The sequence below is a fragment of the Orcinus orca genome, chromosome 11, assembly GCF_937001465.1.
Source record: "Orcinus orca chromosome 11, mOrcOrc1.1, whole genome shotgun sequence".
NCBI lineage: Eukaryota > Metazoa > Chordata > Mammalia > Artiodactyla > Delphinidae > Orcinus > Orcinus orca.
In genome coordinates, this window is record NC_064569.1 from 98917080 (window position 1) to 98940441 (window position 23362).

Genomic DNA, 23362 nt, shown 5'->3' on the forward strand with positions numbered 1-23362 from the left:
TCTGCTACTGGTTATCCATGATGGCCTGCCATGATTTTCTTTTGATTTTTTTTTCACCGGCTACTGTTACATACGATCAAATTCACCTTTTTGAAGTACACAGTCTGTACAATTTTGGTCATTGTATACAATTGGTAGTCAGCACCACAATCATGATAGAGAACAGTTCCCTTACCCTAAAAGGTTTCCTCATGCCCCTTTCACAACCTCACCCCCCCACATGAAAGGTCTGCCTTTTCTATAATTTTGAAGTTATACAGTACATAGTCTTTTGTGTTTGATATCTTTAATTTAGTATAATGTGTGTGAGATTACCCACATTATTGGATGTGTTAATACTTTGTTCCTTTTTATTGCTGAGTAGTATTCCATTGTGTGGATATACCACAACTTATTTATCCACTTACAGTTGATGGACATTTGGGTTACTTCCAGTTTGGGGCTATAATGAATAATGTTGCTAAGAGCATTTTTGTATATGTCTTTGTGTGCGAAGGCATGTACATATACTTTGTGTATATGGAAATGCCGGGACATATTTTAAGTGTATGCTTAACTTTTAAAGATATTGCCATACTGGGCTTCCCTGGTGGCTCAGTGGTTAAGAATCCACCTGCCAATGCAGGGGACACGGGTTTGAGCCCTGCTCCAGGAAGATCCCACATGCCACGGAGCAACTAAGCCCTTGTGCCACCACTACTGAGCCTGCACTTTAGAGCCCATGAGCCACAATTACTGAGCCTGAGTGGCACAACTACTGAAGCCCTTGCGCCTAGAGCCCGTGCTCCACAACAAGAGAAGCCACCGCAATGAGAAGCTCATGCACTGCAACAAGGAGTAGCCCCTGCTAGCCGCAACTAGAGAAAGCCCACATGCAGCGACCAAGACCCAACACAGCCAAAAATAATTAATTAATTTAAAAAAAAAGATACTGCCCTACTGTTTTGCAAAGTAGCTATACAACTTTCAGTCCCACCAGTCCCTCTGCATCATTAATAACACTGTTATTATCTGTCTTCCCAACTTTAGCCTTTCTAATGGATGCATAATGGTATCTCATTGATGTCTCCTTTGAATTACCTCGGTGCTTTTATTAAAAGTGAATTGACCATATAAGTGTGGACATATTTCTGGATTCTCTGTTCTATTCCATTGATCTATGTGCCAATTCCACACTGTTTTTTTGTTTTGTTTTGTTTTTGTTTTTGTTTTTGCGGTACGCGGGCCTCTCACTGTTGTGGCCTCTCCCACTGAGGAGCACAGGTTCTGGACGTGCAGGCTCAGCGGCCATGGCTCACGGGCCCAGCCGCTCTGCGGCATGTGGGATCTTCCCGGACCAGGGCACGAACCTGTGTCCCCTGCATCAGCAGGCGAACTCTCAACCACTGCGCCACCAGGGAAGCCCTCCACACTGTCTTGATGACTGTAGCTTTATAGTAAGTCTTGAAATCAAATAGCTTAAATCCTTCAACTTTGTTCTTATTTTGCAAAATGGTATTGGGTATTTTAGGTCTTTTGTCTTTTCATACAAATTTTTAAATGTCAATGTCCTTTTACAAAGACTGTTAAAATTTTTTTTGCATTGAATATATAGATCAATTTGAGGAGGACTGACATCTTAAAAATATCAAGTCTTTCAATCTATGAACATGGTATATATTTTCATTTATTTAGGTCTTTTTCAATTTCCTTTTGTAATGTTTTGTAGTTTTCATTGTACAGGACTTGTACATCTTTCATTTAAATTTATTCCTAAGTAGTTTTGATGTTATCATAAGTGAAGTCGTTCATTAAATTGAACTTGTAATTGTTCATCGCTAGTGTATAGAAATACAATTGATTTTCATATATAACCCTGCTGCATTCACTTACTAGTTCCAGTAGAGTTTTCATAGACTCATTAGGGCTTTCTACATACATGATTAAGTGGTCTGCAAAAAGGACATTTTCACTTCTTTTCTAATTTGTATATCTTCCATTTCTTTTCCTAGTCTTGGCTAGGACATCCAGTAAAATGTTAAATAGACATAGTAAGAGCAGACATCCTTGCCTTGTTCCTGATCTTATATAGAAAGCATTGTGTCTTTCACCATTGAATATGATGTTGGGTGTAAGTTTTTTGTAAATGCTCTTAATCAGGTTTTGCAAATTCCCTTCTGTTTTTACCTTTCTGGGAGTTTTTGTCAAGAAAGCCTCTTGAATTTTATCAAACGTTTTTACTTGCACCTATTGAAATGATAATATGGCTTTTCTCTTTTATTCGATTAATATGATGAACCATACTGATTGAGTTTGGGATATTAACCTAATCTTACATTCCCAGAATATGACCCCACTTGGTCCTGATGTATTGTCATTTTAATATATGGTTTGATTTGTGAATATTTTGTTAAGGATTTTTGTGTCTATGAGAGATATTAGTCTGTAGCTCTTTTTTCCTTATGAAGTCTTTGCTTGGTTTTGGAATCAGCTCAATACTAGCTAGCCTCATAAAGTAAGTTGAGAAATGTTACCTCTTTTTTCTGAAAGAGTTTGTGTAGAATTTCTACTATTTCTTTCTTAAATGCATGAGAGCATTTACCACTGAAGCCATGTCACTGTGGAGTTTGCTTTATGGGAAGGTTTTTATTTATAAATTCAATTTATTTAATTGATATCAGGCTGGTCAAGTTTTATACTTTTTTCTGGATGAGTTTTGGTAATTCGTGTCTTTCAAGGAATTTGTCCATTTCACATAGATTGTCATGTTTATTGCCATAAAGCTGTTCATAACATGGCCTTATTACTCTTTTAATGTCTATAGAATCTGTAGTAACGTCTTCTCTTTTATTCCCGATAATCAGTCCAGCTAGAAGCGTCTCAATTTTATTATCCTTTTCAAAGAAAAAGCTTTTGCTTTCACTGATACTCCATATTATTTTTCTATTATTTCATTGATTTTTTTCCCCTTACCTTTTTTTAAAATTGCTCTTTTTATTTATTTATTTGGCTGCATTGGGTCTTCGTTGCTGCGCGCGGGCTTTCTTTAGTTGCAGCAAGCGGGGGCTACTCTTTGTTGTGGTGCACGGGCTTCTCACTGCAGTGGCTTCTCTTGTTGCAGAGCACAGGCTCTAGTGACGTGGGCTTCAGTAGTTGTGGCACGTGGGCTCAGTAGTTGTGGCTTGCAGGCTCTAGAGCATAGGCTCAGTAGTTGTGGTGCACGGGCTTAGTTGCTCCGTGGCATGTGGGATCTTCCTGGACCAGGGATCGAACCCGTGTCCCCTGCATTGGCAGGCGGATTCTTAACCACTGCGCCACCAGGGAAGTCCTCCCCTTATTTTTATTATTTCCTTCCTTATGCTTGCTTTGGGTTTAATTTGCTCTCCTTTTTCTAGTATCTTAAGATGAAAGCATAGACAATGTGTTTGAGCTCTTTCTTCTTTTCCAATCTATGCATTTAAAACTACATTTCCTTCTAAACACTGCTTTAACCTTATCCCACCAAATTTGATATGACATTTTCATCATCACTCAGTCCAAAACGCTTTCTAATTTCTTTTGTATTTCTTTTTTGATCCAATTATTATTTAGAAGTTTGTTTTTAAGTTTTTCAAATATTTGGGGGACTTCCAGGTTATTTTATTATTACTGATTTCTGATATAATCCCACTGCAGTCAGAGAACATACTCTGTATGATTTCAATCTTTGTAAAGGTGTTAAGACTTATTTTATGCCCAGAATATGGTCTTCCCAAGTGCACTTGAAAAGAACGCATGCTGTATCATTGTTGAAAATTGTTGCGCTGTGGAACTATTACCTAAGTAAAAAAGGTTTAAACTATTGTTCAGATATTCTATATCATTGCCGATTTTTGTTTAGTTTTTCTAGCCAATGATAAGATAGGAGTGGTAAGATATCCAATTGTGATTGTGGAATTGCCTGTCTCCCTGTAATTCTGTCAGTTTTTGCTTCATGTATCTGAAACTTTCTTATTGGGCAAATACACATTTATGATTATTACATCGTCCTGATGAATTTGCTCTTTCATCGTTATGAAGTGTCCATCTTTATCCCTGGTAAAACGTTCTGATAAAATCTATTTTATCCAATATTAATATAGCCACTCTGAACTTTTATGCTTATAGTTTGCATGGTATATCTATTTTCCATCCGTTAACTTTCAACTTATCTGTCTTTATATAGTTATCTTAAAACAAATCCATTCTGATTATCTCTAACCTTTAATTAGAGTGTTTATTCCATTATCCTTTACCGTAATTATTGATATGGTTGGGTTGAATTTGTCATTTTGTTTGTGTGTTTGTTTGTCTCTTCTGCATTCCCCCCCCACATTGCTCCTTGTTTAGAATGTTTTTTAGAATTCCATTTCAATTTTCCTGTTGGCATCTTATCTATAATTCTTTGCATTTTTTTTTAGTGGTTGCCCTAAGGAATCTATTATACAATGAACTCAGGTCAATATCTCCTCTGTCTCTTCTATTATTGTTGTTACACTTCATACATTTCCACATGTTATAAACCTCACAAGAAAATGTTTTAATTTTCTTATAATTATATTATAATTATAAATTATAAGTTAAATTATAAGCAATAAGTTAAATTATGTTATAATTTTTGCTATAAACTGTTATATGGTTCATAAAACAATTAAGAGGGAAAGGGCAAAGAGAAGAAAATGGTCACTTGCATTTACCCAGATATTACCATTTCTAATACTCTTCCATCTTTTTAGGATTTGCATTTCTATCTGATAGCATTTCCCTCAGCCCAAAGAAGCTCCCTCAGCATTTCCCATGGTGTGGTTCTGTTGGAGAGGAATTCTCTTAGTTATGTTTTATCTTAAAACGTCTTTGTTTTCATTCTTGAATGATGTTTTTTCCAGATACAGAATTGACAGTGTTTTCATTCAGTAAAGAGGTCGTTCTGCTGTCTTCTGGCCTCCATGGTTCCTAATAGGTCAGCCGTCCTTCAGATCATTGTTTTTCTGTGTCTAATATGTATGTTTCCTCTTGGCGCTGTCGGTGTTTGCTCTCTCGTTTCAGCCTTCAATAGTGTGATGTGTCTTGGCATAGGCTCTTTGTGTTTATTTTGCTTGGTGCTGGTTTAACATTTATACCTGCAAATTTCCATCTTTCGTCAGCTTTGGAAAATTTTGGCCATTATTTCTTCAAATATTTTGCGTGTGTGTGTGTGTGTGTGTGTGTCTTGTTCTCTCTCTCCTATCCTCCTGGTATTGCAATTACACTAACATTTGAACATTTGATATCCTCTAACAGGTCCCTGAAATTCTGTTCCTTTTCTTTCCATGTTTTCTCTGTTCTTATTCTTGGAAAATTGTTTTCTCCCCTTCCTCCTTCCCTCCCTCCCTCCCTTCCTTTTTCGCTCTCTCTTCCTTCCTTCCCTACCTCCTTTCTTTAATTTTCTTTCTTTCTTTTCTTCCTTCCTTCCTTTCTTTCTTTCTCTTTTTTTGTTTCTTTTTTCTTTCTTCCTTCTCCCCTTTATTGTTCCCTCCCTCCCTCCCCTTCCTTCCGCTCTTTTTCTCTTTCTTTCTTTTCTTGTTTCATTTATTTACCTATTAATCTATCTCTTGATTTGATTTCACTTACTCTTTTATCTGTCATGTCTTCTTCAAGTCTACAATTTCCATTTGGTCTTTTTTTTTACATTTGTATTTCTCTGCTGAGATTTACCACTTTTCTCTTGAGGTTTTTATTCATTGAGGTCTGTTTTATTTTAATTCATTGAATTTAGTTATAATATTTCTTTAAAATCTGTTTCTGTCAGTTCTAACATCTGGCTCATTGCATGGATGGATTTAATTGGTTTTCTTGTCCATTTTCTTTTTCCTCGTTCCTTTCAGGTAGCTTTTGGATTGTTACCTGATGTGAATATTAAGTTGGAGAGATTCTGGGTTCTGTTATTTTCCTCTACTAAGTGTTAGTTTCATCCTGTGTGGACGTGAACTGGATAGCGCTAGTCTTGCTTCACATTGTTTGTCTTTAGTTGAGTTGCTTTGGGTCTACATCACGTGTGTGTGCTTCAGAGGGCAGTCAGAGGTATGGACAGAATGAATTTGAGGATCCATCCTCTGGCTCTCTCCCTTTTGTGGGTTCTCCCACTCTCCTCAATGTTCATATTTTCATACTTTTATGTTTCTACAGGCCAGAAAAGATGCAGGGTTTTCCACATGTGATCCCCATGCTGGATGCACAATATGTAGTCCCAGGATAAAAGCCACAGGTACAACAACTTACCTGTATGCCTCTCCACCTCCCCTCCTCCAAGGAGCATGCAATCCTCATAAGAGCCTGTCAGCTTCTGTTCACTCTCAAATAACTTCAAGTGGTTTGTGCGTGTGTGTGTGTGTGTGTGTGTGTGTGTGTGTGTGTCATATCCAGGTTTTGTGATGGTTTTTGTGTGTGTGTGTGTGTGTGTGTGTGTGTGTGTGAGGTCTGGTAGGGTCTTCATCCATCTCACCCAGAAGTAGAATCCTGTCATAAACTGGTTCACAAAGAACACTTTGAATAGCACTGGTCTAAACCACTATCTCAACGATGGCTTCGTTCAGAATGGAGATTGTAAGTTTCCCTTCCATAGTTTTCTGCCTGATGTTTATAATTAAGGGCTCAATAACAGACAATGTCAATGCCAGTGGAAGAATTCCAAGTTCAGGCAGAGAAGGCAGGAGGAGCGTTAATAACATCTGACTATTGTTTGGTACTGATTGACTCCACAAAGTTCATCTGATGTTAAGTAGTCTGGCCTTTACAGATTGTTCTCAATGAATTTCTCTTCTTTTCTGACCTTCAACCTCCTGTGACCTTAGCTGCTGAAAAGTGTAAAGCAGAGGAAGTCCTCAGGCAAGAGATATACCTGGGCCTGTGCCCACAGAGGTGGCCTTTTCCCTTCCACTAAAAAAATTGTGTGGGATTCCCTGGTGGTCCAGTGGCTAAGACTCCACGCTCCCAATGCAGGGGGCCCGGGTTCGATCCCTGGTCAGGGAACTAGATCCCACAGGCCATAACTAAGTGTTCGAATGCTGCAACTAAGAGTTCGCATGCCGAAACTAAAGATCTCGTATGCTGCAACTAAGACCTGGCACAGTCAAATAAATAAATAAATAATTTTTAAAATTGTGTTAAAACACACATAATGTAAAATTTGCTATCTTAACCATTTTTAAATGTACTGGTCAGTGATATTAAATGCATTCATAACGTGTAACCATCACCACCATCTATCTCCATAATTCTTTTCACCTTGTGAAACTGAAAACTCTATGTGCATTAAAAAAAAAAAAAATCCTCATTCTTTCCTCCCCCAGCCCCTGGCCACCAGCATTCGGCTTTCTGCTCTATGATTTTGACTAATCATGCAGTATTTTTCCTTCTTGCGAATGGCTTACTTCACTTGGCTTCATGTCCTCTAGCTAAGCTAAATATATGACAGACACTGGGCTATCATAGCGACATAGACTATCTCACTGAATCTTCCCAACCGCTCAATTAAGTATGTATTATTACTATTCCATTTTACAAATGAAAAAAAAAAAGGCTTTAAAAGGTAGTTACTTGTCCAAAGTCAGGTGCTAAGAGATGAAAGCAGGATTCACATCATCCAAGTTTGTCTGGTTCCAGAGCTCATGCTCTTTACCAGAGGTTGGCAAACCTTTCCTGTGAAAAGCCAAATAGTTAATAGTTTAGACTTTGTAGGCCTACAGTCTCTGTCATGACTACTTAACTCTGCCACTGTAGCATAAGAGAGGCCATAGGCAATGTGTAAACGAATGAGTGTGACAGTTTCCAATAACATTTAAGAAAATAGATAGTGGGAAAGATTTGGCTTGCAGGCTGTGGTTTGCTGATCCCTGCTCTTAACAAGTACACTATTCTGTTATTTCTTCCTTTGATCTCTAAAGATTTCAGTTCCGCGAATATTTATAGCATTGCTTCTAAGCACAAGGCATTGAACTTGGTCCTGAACAGGATGAAGAAGATAAAGTCCCTGCCTTGAGGAATCTCAGATTCGAAAGACAGTACATAAACACGTCTACAGTAGAAGGCTGACTCTGCAGAGTTAGTGCCAAAGAGAGTTGTGGGCTGACTCCGGCATCTAACAAACATGATGTTTCAGTGGAGGGGCTGATATATGGCATAAGCTTTCTAGTGAGAGAATCATAGGCAGAGATGGTAAGGACAAGGTTTCAGAGAGAGTAGCCCCCGTTGCTCATCTTTTGTTCCCTTTACCAGCATTCACTTTCATTGCCAAAACCATACGCACTTTGGTCCAAATCTTTTTGCCTTGCACCTCACCTACTTTCTCCCTTGCTTTTCTTTTTCCCCCATTTCTTTTTCCTTTCTTTTTTATTTACTTATTTTCACTTCTTGATTATTGAATCATTGCTGATGCAACTCTTCTGCAGTGGGCTGAATACAAGAACATATCACAAATTTCATCTGAAGTTTAACTCACGTACTTCTACGTGGTGGCACGCCCATCCTAAGGCATGATTTGTACCATTTAAAAAATGCCATTTAGCCCAAGTGAAATATTAACTTAGTTCTGTCAATTCAGCCAGGGTTGAAATCCTCTAGTCAATTCCAGGCAGTCAATAACACCCCACTGTTTGACCAATTTAATATCCTTTTGTTTCTTATACTCACCCATACTTCTAGTCTGTCCTGTTAATGTCTCTATTTCTCTTTTAATCTTCTTTATAAATTTTTTCTTCCTCTCTTGCATCCTTCCTCTTTCCCGTACTTTTTGAATTGTTGACCTTCTTCTGGAGGCATGTTATTTCCTTTCTCTTTTCTGAAAATATATTTTAAAAATATCTTTTGTTCATTAACTTAATTGACATTTACTAAGCAATTACCACATAGCCGGCCCTTTTCTAGATACTGGAGATACAAAAGTTTAAAAAAAAAAAAGGACAACAATCTTTGTCCTCATGGAGCTTAAACATTCTGGCAGTTCACAAAATAAAGTAACGATAAATAAATAGGTAAGTAAAGGATATGATATAGAAACTGTTAAGGGCTATGGAGAAAAAGTCCTGAGGACCAGGAATTTGGGTGGTGTGTTACAGTTTTAAAGACTGATAAGGGAAACCCATTAAGAGGTCTTTTGAGCAGATGAAGGAAGTAAACCACACAAGTATCTGCTGGGAGAGCATTGAAGGTGTTCCATGCAAAAGGAACAGCATGTGCAAAATCCTGAGGCAGGAGGGTACATCCCCAGGTGGGGTACAAGGAGGGCAGGGTGGCTGGAGCTCAATGGATGAGGAAGAGGCTAGTAGATGTGATCAGAGTGGGGGAAGGATGAAGGACGTGCCCTATTTAGGGACTCTTCCATTGGAAGAACTTTGGTTCTTGTTCTGAGTGAAATGGAAATCCTTTAGAGGGTTTTGAGCAAAGTGAAATGTTGACTTATAATATTTTTAAAGGATCTAGAATGTAGGGAGGCAAGAGAAGAAGCAAAGAGAGCAGTCAGGTTCATACTGCAATATTCCAGGTAATGAATTTGAATATTATGGGACATGTTTTCTGGAAGAATCAGAGTAGTTACTTTTGTTTTACAATTAAGGATAGAAAACTAAGGGGTAAGGTTTTTTTCCTTAATTAATTAATTTTTGGCTGTGTTGGGTCTTCGTTGCTGTGCATGGGCTTTCTCTAGTTGCAGTGAGCAGGGGCTACTCTTCATTGCGGTGCGCGGGCTTCTCATTATTGTGGCTTCTCTTGTTGTGGAGTACGGGCTCTAGGTGTGCAGGCTTCAGTAGTTGTGGCACGCGGGCTCAGTAGTTGTGGTGCACGGGCTTAATTGCTCCGCAGCATGTGGCATCTTCCTGGGCCAGGGCTCGAACCCTTGTTCCTTGCATTGGCAGACGGATTCTTAACCACGGTGCCACCAAGGAAGTCCAAGGGGTAAGGTCTTGATTGGTGACAGTACGTTTTCCTATTCCCTGTTCTTCAGGGGAAAATTGGGAGATTTTGCCCTGCTAGTTTAGGGATTGTTAAACATTTTGAATGGTCTTGAGCACTGCCAGGTGATCTAATGCCTGGCACATAGTAGGTACATAGAAATCCTTGTGGAATGAATGAATATGTAGTCAGTTAAATGGGTAAGGCTGAATTACAATATCAGGTGACTTGCTTGTTCATGTTTCAGCTCTCCTGCATACTCTAGTGGTGTTTACTGGGTCTTTAAATTTTATTTAGCAAAGAACATCAAAAGCGCTACGTTATAAACACACACTTACTCTTCCAGTAAAAATGTAGAGGGTACTATTTACATCTTTTAAATGGTTCCATAGCAATTTGTGTAGTCCTCTGTCATAGCAGTAATCAACTGTATTCAATTATGTTTGCATGTCTCTCTCTCAATAGTCTTTGAGTTTCTTCAGGGTTGGGATCGTCTCTTATTGATATTTACACAGGCGTCCCTCTGTATCCATGAGTTCCACATCCGTGGATACAGACGGCCAACTATGGGACTTGAGCATCCACGGATTTTGGGGTCCATGGGAGATCCCGGACCAATCCCACACAGATACCGAGGGACCACCGTTTGTCCAGCACCTAGCATGGGACTTGGCAACAATGCCTGTTGAAAGGACATATACATGATATGCTAAAGCGTGGTGGAAAGAAAACATACGAGTTACCAACACCCCAGAGAAGCCTTGTCTGATTCCTATAAAATATACTCATTTCCCTTAGAAAAACACAATTCTTACCCTACCTATGTAGAATTTAGCTCCTTGATATTTAATTGTATATAAAGCCCTCGATGAGGTGGAACGACGTATTCTCATCCCAAGCAGGCCTGGTAAATGAACTGTTATCGTCAGTAAATGATCAGTACGAATTGGGAAGTGAGCTTCCAGGGTCTGAGACTTGCAAGCTGGAGACAGACTGCTCCAGTTCCGGGTGGGTCGGTGTGGGCACTGATCAACCCACCCAACCGCAGGATCCAGGTCTTCAGCCTTTTCCGCCGGGGGAGCCTCTGCAGGACTCCCCACCCTTCCTCATACCCCTCCCGGGGAGACCCCCTCTGCCCGCACCTCCCCCCTCAGGGTGCCCCTGTCCCAGTGCCCCATCCAGACTTCTCTGGGATCCTCCACCCTCCTGACTTCCCCGCCCCCTCAAACACAACTTCCGCCCGCGCCCCCTCCCCACAGGCCGAACTTCCGGCCGGCGCCCCCTCCCTACAGGCGGGACTTCCGCCCGCGCCCCCTCCCCTAGCCGAGCCGTTGCGTCCTCCAGCCCGAGGCGAGCCGGGGCGCGTGCTCTCGTGCTCTCCCAGCCCGGCCACGGGCTACAGCGGCGCAGAGTCGGCGGCGGCGGCGTCAGGAGGCTGCGGGCGCGCTCCTCCCCCTTCTGCCTTCCCTCCTGCTCCTCCTCCTGCTGCTCCTCGTCGTCGCCAGCTCGGCCCGAGCTGCGAGCGGCAAGATGGCGGCGCCCAGGCCGCCGCCCGGCAGGCTGTCCGGCGTCATGGTGCCCGCGCCCATCCAGGACCTGGAGGCTCTCCGTGCGCTGACGGCGCTCTTCAAAGAGCAGCGGAATCGGTAACGGCCCGGGCGGCGCGAGCGTCGGGGGCGGCCCGGTGGGGCTGCGGGAGCGGGGCGGGGGCGCGGCCTCTGGGGAGCGGGCCGCCCCCTCCTCCCGGGACGTCCGCGGGGTGGCGGCCTCCGCGATGCGCCCGAGGGGCCCCGGGCTGCCGATGCCAGGCCCGCGTCCTCCCGCGCCCGGTCCCCGAGGTGCCCCGGGGGGCTGACACCAGCTGCCCGCCCGTCAGTACAGGTGTGAAGTCGGGGTGCAGGAAGGGGGACCGAGCCAAGTGAGGCTTTGGCCGCTTGCTGCCTGTTTGGTTAGTTGAGTCGCGTTGATGGCGCTCCTGTAATGGGAACAGACCCACAGGACGCCGGAGTCAGCATACGTGCTGGTGGGGGAGAGACACGTTACAGATGTGTAAGGTGGGAGGTGGCGTCACTCCATTCGGCCTGTCAGCTCAGGCTTTGCATCCCCAGTGGTGGCCGCGCTTTGTGGAGAGGCCACTTCAATCCTTACTCTGCCATTGAAGGGCCAGATGGCCATTGTCAAAGGTGCCCAGGAGCCTGACAGACCTGGATTTGATTCCTGGCCCTACAAGCTGTGCGTGCGTTATTGTGCGGTTTTTCCAAGCCTTAAGATTTCTTGCGTAAAATGGGAGTATAATACATGACTTCATTTCTGAATTGTACAGAGGAGTAAATGAAATAAAGCATGTGAAAATATAAAGTATGTGATGCCCTCAGTCAGTGCCTGTTTGATTTTGTTCTAGTCTTTTCTGGGCCTCAGTTTCCACGTCTGTTTAATAGGAATAATGTTGGACAGTACCTTTCTGGGGACATTGTTTGTCAGGATTAAATGAGATAATGAATATTAAATCCTTAGCACACACCTGACACATAGTACTAAGTAACTGCTAGCTGATATTATCCTTTAACACATTTGTGGATGGTCCCCCATGTGCCAGGTTTTGTGCTAGGTGATGAAGTTGAAAAATAAAAAGTCTTCTCCTGGAAAGTCCTGTTCTGGGGAACCAGCAGATAGCAAAGAGTAGAGGGAGCATAGAAGTCCTAGAGGTCCTTTTGATCTGAGCAGTTCTACTGCCTTAAATCACAATAAGAAGTGTTGAGCAATTGGAAGAGTGCTAAGAGCCCAGGGCACTGCTCCTTGGGATTTGGGGGAGATATGTTAATTGATATGACACTCTGGGAGATATGCTGAATGAGTTACTGCTTGAGCATATCTATACCATGAGGACCCTCCTTTTAGTCAGTAATCAGTTATCTACCTTTATTAAGCACCTACTCTGAAACAGGTTCTTTTCTAGAGGCTGAAGGTGCAGAGATGAATGTGATACCCCCCTTTTTTCAAGCATGTTGGAGTAATTGCTGTGTAAACAGATTGTAATGGGGGGTCTAGACAAGAAGAGGTAGTGGCACAGGGGGAACTGCGGACCTCATGGGTAGATTGGTGGGCCAGGAAAGGTTTTAGATTACTTTGGCTTCGTGGCTTACAGATGAGAGGGCTAATTAGAAAGAACAGTATGTGCAAAGGGACTGTGTGCTGATTTTGCACAGTTTCTGAGTGGTCTAAATGAGATAACATAGGTAAGGTGTATGGTACAGAGGAGATGGTCAAACATCAGGACACTATAACCTGGAGGATAAAATCCGAGACCCCGAGCCAGTTTACAAGACCTTTCTTGACTCTGTCCCTTGAGAGGGGAACCATTGAAGGTTCTTTCAAGGGCATGGCATGGCAAGATCTGTATATTAGAAAGATCTCTGACTGCCACTGTTGGGGATACATTAGGGTGAGGGTAGAGGCAGGGGACTTTTAAGAAGATGCAGAAGCCCAAGTGAAAGAGAAAAGTGCCTGAATTTAGGATGTTATCTATGGGGTGGGTAGGATAAATATTGAAAAATATTTACAAGATTGAATAGATAAGACTCAGGGACCAATTGGATTGTTGGGGAAGAATGAGGAAGTGAAGATGTGTCCCATATTTGATTTGAGTTTTTCCTGGGGCTGGCAGGAAGTTTGTCCTAATTCCAGGCGGAGTTTGAAGACCAGGAAAGGTGAACTGATGTGCAGGTCTTGGGAAAGGGAGGCATATAGTTGTGTGGTGGGGCAGAGAGCCCTTGATGAGAGTTTGTGAGATCCGGCTTCTGGTCCTGATTCTGCCACTACTTCTTTGTGTGTCTTTGGGCAAATCACCCTCACAGAAACTCAGGGGGTTTCCAGAGTCCAGCTGCTCTGAGAGGATCCATCCAATGTCAATGGACCCAGAAGGAGGATGGACCAAGGTGTTAGGAGTTGGATGGGATGTAAAGTGAAGCAAAATGAGGCCTCAGAGTAGCAAATAGAAAAACACCGGCCAAAGCAAAAACATACTGAGGAAAGTAAGAAAGTAATTGATGGAACAAAAGAATTCCTCCTCCCTTGAGTGTGGGCTGAACTTAGTGACTTATTTGTAAATGATAGACCTGGGGGAAATGACAGTGTGTGACTTCTGAGACACAGAAGTCCGTGCAGCTTCCCCTTTGCTTTCTCTCTTGGATCACTCACTCTGACAAAGCCAGCTGCCATGTTGTGAGGACACTCAAGCGTCCAAGTAGAGAGATCTGTGTGGTGAGGAACTGAGGCCTCCTGCCAGCAGCCACGTGATGACCATCCGGGAAGTGGATCCTCTCAGTCCCGGTCAAGCCCACAGCCATGTGTGCAAGCTCACGAGAGACTCTGACCTGTGTGAGACCATAAATGGGTTTGTTTTAAACTGCTCAGTTGGGGGTAATTTGTTATATATATTGGTATATAGATCATCAGTATACCAAGCTAAAATTTTTGTCCTCTGGATTAAATCCATGTTCTATAACCCACTCCTTGAATAGTGTCTTAACCACTAAAATCTGTAAAAAAAAAATTGCTTATGGTCATAAAATATCAGTACCAAGAGGCTATTCAGTTATTTCTTCCTTGTGGAAGGTGGTTCTTTTTATTAGTTGTTTTAAATTTGTTTTATACCTTTTTAATGTACGCATCTGCATTTTTAACATTTAACAAGTGATTTTTCTTGGCTGTGCTCCGAGTCTTTACAAGTCATGCTAGATTCTTTCTGGAACAGAGTAAGATGTAAATACATTAAGAATTCTGTTTTCAGCCTTTTCCTGGAGGTTTTATTTTCCAGCCCTTTAGTTACCCTTATGATGTATTTCTTCATCATTTATCTTTATGACGTATGCAGACCCCTCTATTAAAGTGTAGAACCAAGTGAGATTGGTTGTCATACTCTATACCTCCACTGTCTGTGCAGCCACTCGTGACATGTGGCTATTTAGATTAATTAGCAATAAGTAAAATTAGTAATTCCATTCCTGTACCAGCCACATTTGAAGTACTCGGTAGGCAGTCACGGGTGGCTGGTGGTTAACCTTATTGGACCGTGCAGATACAGAATTGTTCCATCACCACAGTACGCTCTGTTGAGTAATGCTACTCTGTTTTTTTCTGTAGGGAAGATTATGTTCTGGTTCTTGATTATTCATGAAACAGTGTAACATTTGGATACTGCTTTCTGTAAATTCTTCTCATGCTTAAACTGATACCTCATTGCTCTTCCATCCGATAAGCTTCTTGAATAAAGTGTATCACATTCCCTGTATCCCTAGCATCTAGCATGCAGTCTGATAATTGTAGGTGCTTAACAAATTGCCGCTATTTGTGTAAGTGATTACTCATGGTGCGTGCATAGTCTTTTTTCTTCCATGTTCATGTAGATAATAATTTTTTTAAGCTTCTCTCAGTGTGGCTACTTTTTTCTTGTTAACCTATGTTTAGTCAAAATTATTTTTCTGATTACTTCCTTCATGGCCTTGTATATCCTATATAATAGTGCAGATACTTCCCTCCATACTTTGGGACCCCTTTACCTTATAAACTATTTTCCCTTTTTTAAAGAAAGAACGTATTAGATTCTAACATATTTACTATGTAATTATTAATAGTAGTTTCTTATTTGTTCTCTGTCTCCTTCCAGAATGAAGGCCTATGAGGACAGAAATGGTTGGCTTTTTTGTAATTATCCTGTTTGGATAATGCTTCTTGAATTGGGTGTCTTTGAACAGTTTAGGAAATTGTCAGCCAGTGTTTCTTCAAGTACTGCTTCTCTCCTGTTCTTTCCTTTCCTTCAAGGACTGTAATTACACATATGTTAAACCTTTCACTGTGTTTTACATCTCTCAAAGCCTCCTTTATGTATTTCCCATTCTCTCTGAGCTTTGGTTATTTGAAATTTTTCTGCTAATTTGCCTTCTAGTTCTCTATTCCTCTTTTCTGCTATGTCTAATCTGCTATCTATTGTGTTCTTAGTTTCAGGTATTGTAGTTTTGAGTTATTGCAGAATTTCTGTTTGTTTTTTTTAAATGGATTTTACTCTGTTGAAATTCATTTTGTCATTTACCTTCTGAAGCATATTAATTATAGTTTTTTTTAGAGAATGTGCCTGATAACTATCTATTGTCATTTTCTGTCTTGTGTTTAGTCATTTGGTCCTATCTTTTATTGAATGCTGAATGTTGTGTAAGGCGTGTTAAGCCCATTTCCAAAATATTTGCGAATTCAAAACCAAAGTCAATCTAAAAATTATTTCAACAAATGGTGGTGGTAGAACAACTTGATATCTAATTGGAATAAAGTGAACTTTGACCCATACCTTGGACCATTCACAAAAAATATTTCAATGTGGATTGTAGACCTAAACATAAAAGCTAAAACTATAAAATGTTTAGAAGATGGGAGAATATCTTTGTGATATTGTGTGTAGGCAGACATTTCTTATCTAGGACACAGATAACATTAACCTTGCAGTAAAAAACTGATTATCAAGCTAGACTTTATCAAAATTAAAAAAACTTCTGCTCATCAAAAGGCACCATTAAGAAAATGAAAAAGGCAAGCCATAGACTGAAAATATTTGCAATACATATATCTGACAAAGAACTTGCTTTGGAATATATAAAAGTGCTCCTGCAACTCAATAATAAAAAGAAAATCCAATTAAAAATTGGTCATAAAAATCTGTGCTTTACAAAGGAAGATTATATAAATGGCCAGCAAACATGTGATAAAGTACTCAGCGTCATTAATCATCAAGAAAATGCATATTAAGACAGTGAGGCACCACTCTACGCTTTTTAGGATGGCTGTTGCCAAAAAATGGAAAGTAAGTGTTGGTGAGGATGTGGAGAATTTGGAACCCTTGTATATTGCTGGTGGGAATGTGAAATGGTTCAGCTACTGTGGAAAACAGTTTGGTGGCACCTCAAAAAGCTAAACACAGAGTATGGCCCAGCAGTTCCACTCTTAGGTATGTACGTACTCAAGACAGTTGAAAGCAGGGACTCAAACAGATACTTGTATGCCAGTGTTCATTGAGGTATTATTCACAATAGCCAAGAGATGGAAACAACCTAAGTGTCCATCAGCAGATGAATGGATGAACAAAATGTGGTATGTACCTACAGTGGAATATTATTTAGCCCGTAAAAAGGAATAAAGTCCTGATACATGCTATAATGTGGGTGAACCTTGAAAACATGCTGAGTGAAAGGCGCCAGGCATAAAAGGACAAATATTGTAAGATTCCACCTCTATGAAGTACTTAGAATTGGCAAATTCAGAGACAGAAAGGAGATTAGAGATTACCAGGCGTTGGTGGGGGGAGTTATTGTTTAAAGGTTACAGAGTTTGTTTGGGGTCTTAGAAAAGTTTTGGAATTAGTGGTGATGGTTGTACAACATTATGAATATAATTAAAGCCACTGAATTCTACACTTAAAGATGGTCAAAATGGCAAATTTTATGTTACATATTTGTTTTACCACAATTAAAAAAGTTAATAATGTAATATACCAAAATCCATTGAATTATATAGTTTAAATGAGTGAATTGTATGCTTTGTTAATTATATCTCAATAAAGCTGTTATAAACAAGTAAAACCATAATGAGATACCTCTGCATACTCATTAGAATTGCTAGGATTAGAATGACTGACAGCACCAAATTTTGGCAAGGTTGTGGAGGAGCAACTGGAACTCTCGTACATTGCTGGTGGGAGTGTAAATGGTGCAACCACTTTGGGAAACATTTTGGCAGTTTTTTATAAAGTTAAACGTACACTTGCCTATGACCCTAGGTATTTACTCTAGAACATACGTTCACAAAAGGCTTGTAAAAGAATGTTTATAGCAGCTTTATTGGTAATAGCCAAATACTGAATGGAACCAACTCGAATGTCCGTCAATGGGAGAATGGCTAAAACTGCCTGGTAATTGAAATGAATGAACCACCAGTGTACACAACAACATGGACGGATCTCAAAACATACTGAATGCAAGAAGCTAGACAAACAGTACATACTGTATGATTCTATGAAGTTCTACAATTGGCAAAGCTAATCTTGTCTGTATCGCTAGTTGGCAATACAGACATGAACAGTGGTTGTCAGAGGAGGTTGGGTGTTGACTGGGAAGGAGCATGAGGGAATTTTCTGGAGTAAAGGAAATGTGCTCTATCTAGATGGGTATTGGTTGCCTGGATTTGACACAACTCATTAAACACTAATGATCTGTGTAATTCACTGTATGTAAGTTATATCTCAGTTTTCTGTGTGTAAAATTATTGTCCTTCTCCTTGCCACCCCCAGAAGAACTTATTCGAGCTGAATCTCAGACTTTGTGGTAAAACAATGTTTGTGAATTGTAAAATTTGCTCTAAGAAACGAAAGATTTATCTAATGTTCTTCATACAGTTAGAGTGAGTCGGGCTTTGTTTTACATTTTCATCTATGCCACACAGTGCTCTCTGTTTCCGGAGCCTGAGATGAGCTGAAGTGACTGATGTGTGAATGCATGAAATGCTTGAAACCAAATGTAGAAAGAAATGGAAGTAATCCTGGAAGGATAAGGGAAGTAACGTGGCTGGAAATTTCAGCTCATTGCCCACTGAAGATCGCAGTGTGAGGGTGCTTTTGGAATCTTGCATTGCAGGGGTAGCCGTAGTGTGATGTCATCCTACTGCTGTGGAACCTGAGATCTCCTTCCTCTGGGGTAGGAGTGGGATTTGTCTCGGCTCTTTGTGACCTGTGAATAATGCAGGGGCTGTTTTGCAGAGTGACTGAAATTGTTTTTTTTAAACAATTTGAGTTCGGGGAGCTTCTTCGTCTCCCTGTTGAAATGTGTCAGTATGAAATATTGATATCTTTTTGGACTCAGTGGGTTTCAGGGGAAAAAGGCTTTTGTGAGGCGTAGGTCTAGTTTCAAATCTAAGTACTGCAACATGGTAGCTGCATGAACTGCAAATATTTTTAACTTCTCTGAGCCTCAGTTCTACCCTGGTAGAACGGGTATTATAATAATGCCTACCTTGTAGGGTTGATGTGGGTATTAGGGGGTGCTGGATGTCGAGTCTGGAATGGTGCCTGGCACGTAGTTGATGCCAGCAAACGCCACTGTTATTATTGCAGGCTCTAGTCAGAATCAGGAGTGAAAAGAAATGAAAAGTGTGGTAATTCTTGAATTTTTTTCATATTTTAAAATAGTGCTTGTAAAATTTTTAATTTCATCTCAATTCCATGATCAAGTTCTTGTTTTTATAGGCTTTGGAACTGCCTCTGGAACTTTAGAATAAGGAATAGATTTAATAACTCAAGTCAGTGGAAGAAAATTGGTTTTTCAGATCCAAAAGATGTAGGCAGTAATTTATTACAAAATCTTAATTCCTTGGTAGAAAGGTATTTTAGCGATATTAAATAATTTTAAAAAGTTGTAGAATTTCCAATAAAAAAGTGAGTACTTGACAGTAACTTACATTATGACATGAGCGAGGAATTGAGATGATTTTGCATGGAGCGACTGTGCTTTAGGAGCTGACAGTTTAGAAAACCATACTTGTGTACTCCAAGGAAAAAGGAAATTGAAGCTTTCCGTTAACTTTCACTCTAGTGTTTTTGTTGGTTTGTTTGCTTATTTTTAAACTCTTGTCAAGTCAAAACCCACAAATATATAATAATGTTAATGCCTTTATGGAGGATGATATAACAGATAATATAACAAGTACCCATGTATTTCACTTGCAAAATCAACAAATGTTAAGATTTTGTTCTCTCAAAATCCAAAACATTACTGATATTGTTAATGTCCTCGGTATTAGAACAAATAACCCCACAAGTTAGCAGCTTGAAGCCACAGACATTTATTGTTTCACACAGTTTATTAGGGTCCGGAATCTGGGAGCTGCTTAGCTGGGTGGATCTGGCTTGGGGTCTTGCGCGAGGCTGCAGTCAAGCCGTGGGCCAGGTCTTTGGTCTCCCGAAGGCCTCACTGGGGTGGGAGGTCGGGGTTCCATGCTCACACGAGTGGCTCTGGGCAGAAAGCTCCAGTTCCTCACCACGTGGACCCCTCCCCAGGGCTGCTCGTGCCTCGGCAGCCGGCTTGTTCGAAAGCCAACGATCCAAGAGAGCCCCCTCGAGATGGGAGCTGGGGTGCCTTTATCGTCTTGGAAAGGACATACCCTTACTATTGCGTGTTCTAAGGGTCACGCAGAAGGGCGTGAATGTCCGGAGGTGAGAGTGCTGGGTAGGGCTCTTGTTTCACTTTCCAGTCTCATTCCTCCCTCCCTTGTACGTGTTGTACTGTATGTTTTATGCTGTACACTCTGCAGTTTGCATCTTTAATTTTTGCTCTGTTTTCGAGTGCTACCAGTTTTTGTACATAGAGAGCTAGACCATTAACTTCAGCTGCTGTAGAGTGTCCCTTCGTAAGCTTACATCATAATTTACCTACCTTTTTTCTTACTGATGGGTATTGGATTTGTCCTGAATTTTTGGTAATTCAAACGGTACTGCAGAGACCATCTTTATACATGTCTCCTTGTATACCTGAGCCTTTGGATTTTTTTTTTCCCCAAAGCAGAATTTGAGGTAGGGACTTGGGTGAAGTAATTTAATCATAGGTGACCCCCAGCAGTCAGGAGTGTGGCACGGGGGAAGCTAGGTGTGGAAGGGGGAACAACCAATGTAGGGATGCCGTATTGAGTGGTAATTACGTTGTAGGCAGCTGGAGCTCAACCCCACTGGGTATCCCTGAGGGGTGCACCTCCAAATTATCTGTGCACAGGGCTGGGTGATTTATCTATTAACCTGTTGCCCACTGGTTGAGAATTGCCCCTGGGGTTGTTATCTGGATGGACAAAGGCTGTGCGGTGAGGGACACCATGAAGATTTGTTACGGCATGCTCTTCTTCTGAGACCTCCTCTTGCCTGATACTGTTCACTCGGTCACGGCTCTTGGAGGCTATAGCTGTTTGGAATCTAAAAGGAAAGACCTGGACAGGAGTGTTAGTGCAGTAAGTTCAGTCCCCAGTGCTGAAGACTGTCCTGAGGCCATAATTGGATAATCATCTCCCTGCTCCTGCTTCCAGTCTAGACTTCCCTGACTTTCCCCCAGCACTGTATGTAGCTGGGCTGTGATGCCGAGGGGGCTGAGCCCTTGGTTGCCTGTCTCCTGTCAGTCTGTGCTTGCTGCAGCTGCCTGTTTGTGGCTGTCCCTGGACATGGAAGTACCAAAAGACAGCCATTGCACCCCTGAGTTCCAGATTATTCCTCCTGGTGCCCAGCTTGTAGTAGCAACTCTTCTTGATAATCAGGGTGGGTTTCTCCTGCCAGTGTAGTCACTCTTCTTTGCCTGCTGGTTCACCGGCTTGAGAATCTCAAAGTGATCATTCTGTGGATCTAGTTTAAGATACACTAGATCCCCTTCTGTGCTCTCTGATGGAGACGTTCTTTGTCTTGGCCCCAGGGCCTAGCCCAGCACGGTCTAGAGTTGCGGGGTTGGGAAGCACAAATTCTGCAGGTTTGTCATTGGGAGTGTTGAGGAAAGGGGCCAGTTTTTCTTAGGGTTAGATTTTCTCTTTGAACTTTTAGTTTGCTGGCTCACCTTGAGAAATTTGTTACATTTTCTCCCTTTCTGGGCTCACTCCTCCTTGTATAATGATGTTGTGTTTTCTTCCACCTATTTCCCCAGTGACCCCAGCCTAAGATCAGGTTTTCCTGCTATTGGTGATTTGTGTCATAGTGATATTGGGATGTCGTGTATCTGGTCACTAAGCTAGCCAGCATCTTGGACCGGGTTCCATGTCTGAAGCCGTCTTGGCTTTGTCCTGACGTTGGAGGTGCACAGATTTGCAGGTAACCCATACATAGGGCTGCACTGAGTCCAGCTCTTTTTCTCTCTCTTCAGATGCAGGGGAGTCCTGTCCTAACACTGACTTTTACGTAGTGACTCTGATCACCACGAGGTGTAGGTGGCTTTTGGTTCTCTTCATCCTGCCCGAGTTGAGTTGCAGACGGCCTTAGGCCGCTCTGGACATGTCCCACTCTGGCTTTAGACCTGATTATAGCCAAGTGTTTCCAGTCAGTTTCTGCTGTGTGGAGATATCCACCTTGTTTTAAAGTTGGGCTCTATATTTATAATTTTTAGAAATAAACATATGATTACTGTGTCTGGAATGGAGGGGAGATGTTTAAAGTGTGAACTCCTTTCTCACTGCACTTTCATTTCATGATGCAATAGACGTTTATATGTGTTTCCCCTGACTTGGTTGTGGCTTTGCTGTGGGCAGGGTCTGTCTTCTTTATGGTATCTTCTAGCATAGTGCCCGGTCCATTGTGAGTGCTTAATATATGTTGAACTGAATAAACAGTGAAGAGCCAATGGCTGTAATGAAGAAAATCACTTCTTAGCACTGACAGCCAGTCAATAATGACTGCTCTGATTGCTTGAAAGTTATTAACTCGATTTACCGTGTTAGTATTTACTTATTTAATTACCTCACATATGCTGTGTACCATGCTCTGTGTTTAGTGATGCAACTCTAGTTGGTACAGTGTATTTCTAGCTCACTTCAAACCACTATAGGGGGAATACCTCAAATGCTGTAATATTAAACTTGTAACTTCATTCCTTTCCTCATACACACACTCCTAATTTTCCCTCAGGTTTTAATGACCATTTCAGCCCCTCCTGAAAGCCTTTTTGACCTATGTGCTTCTGTCCTATGTTCCCCTTACCTCTTTCAAAGAACTTCACTAGAGTATTATGATCACTTAATCACCTACCAGTCCCACTAGAATGAGAACAATCTGAGAGCAGGATTATTCTTACTTACCTCTGTATTTTCAGTACCTACTAGCACATGGTGAGCACTTGGTTGTATTTTTATTATTTCCTTAGATTATTTAATTTTCTGGGGTCATTATATATAAAGTGAGAGCACAGAGGAAAGACTCTAGTAAGAGGTATAAAAAATTATCAAATAATGACAGATGATGATGATTTCAAGAGGTAGAAAATGTTTTGGTGTTCCTCATTGCTCGCATCAGTATGTTGACTACTTTCATAAGGAAAGGGAATATTGAGCACTTCAGAGGTCAGCATAGCGCAGAACTCAAAATTAACCTATCATCTGCATGTACACACATTCACATAGCTTCCCCCAAACACTACTGAGCCTCTGACCAACAAGAGTCTTCGGCTGCACCAAAAACAAAAACAAAAAATGAAACGAAACAGGCTTCCCTGGTGGTGCAGCAGTTAAGAATCCACCTGCCAATGCAGGGGACACAGGTTTGAGCCCTGGTCCGGGAGGATCCCATGTGCTGCGGAGCACCTAAGCCCGTGCGCCACCACTACTGAGCCTGTGCTCTAGAGCCTGCGAGCCACAACTACTGAGCCCGTGTGCCGCAACAACTGAAGCC

The 23362-nt window shown here is 41.5% G+C and overlaps 1 protein-coding gene and 1 long non-coding RNA gene across 3 annotated transcripts in view; one reads left to right on the top strand and one right to left on the bottom strand.

The window, feature by feature from the left end:
• Positions 1-5539: 5539 nt before the first annotated feature.
• On the bottom strand, positions 5540-11133 carry LOC125960502 (uncharacterized). Its single transcript, XR_007470227.1, has 3 exons — positions 10737-11133; positions 8665-8812; positions 5540-7674 (listed from the first exon to the last, which is right to left on the bottom strand). It is a non-coding gene; the product is annotated as an uncharacterized LOC125960502 (long non-coding RNA).
• A 111-nt stretch (positions 11134-11244) lies between these two features.
• The window catches only part of ATXN10 (ataxin 10), a 153283-nt gene continuing 141165 nt past the window's right edge, over positions 11245-23362 (top strand). For both annotated transcript variants that reach the window (XM_004279588.4, XM_033405244.2), the window contains exon 1: positions 11245-11567. In XM_004279588.4, the coding sequence (XP_004279636.1) occupies positions 11452-11567 (116 nt within the window). In that variant the 5' untranslated portion in view covers positions 11245-11451. The remainder of the gene's footprint in view (positions 11568-23362) is intronic.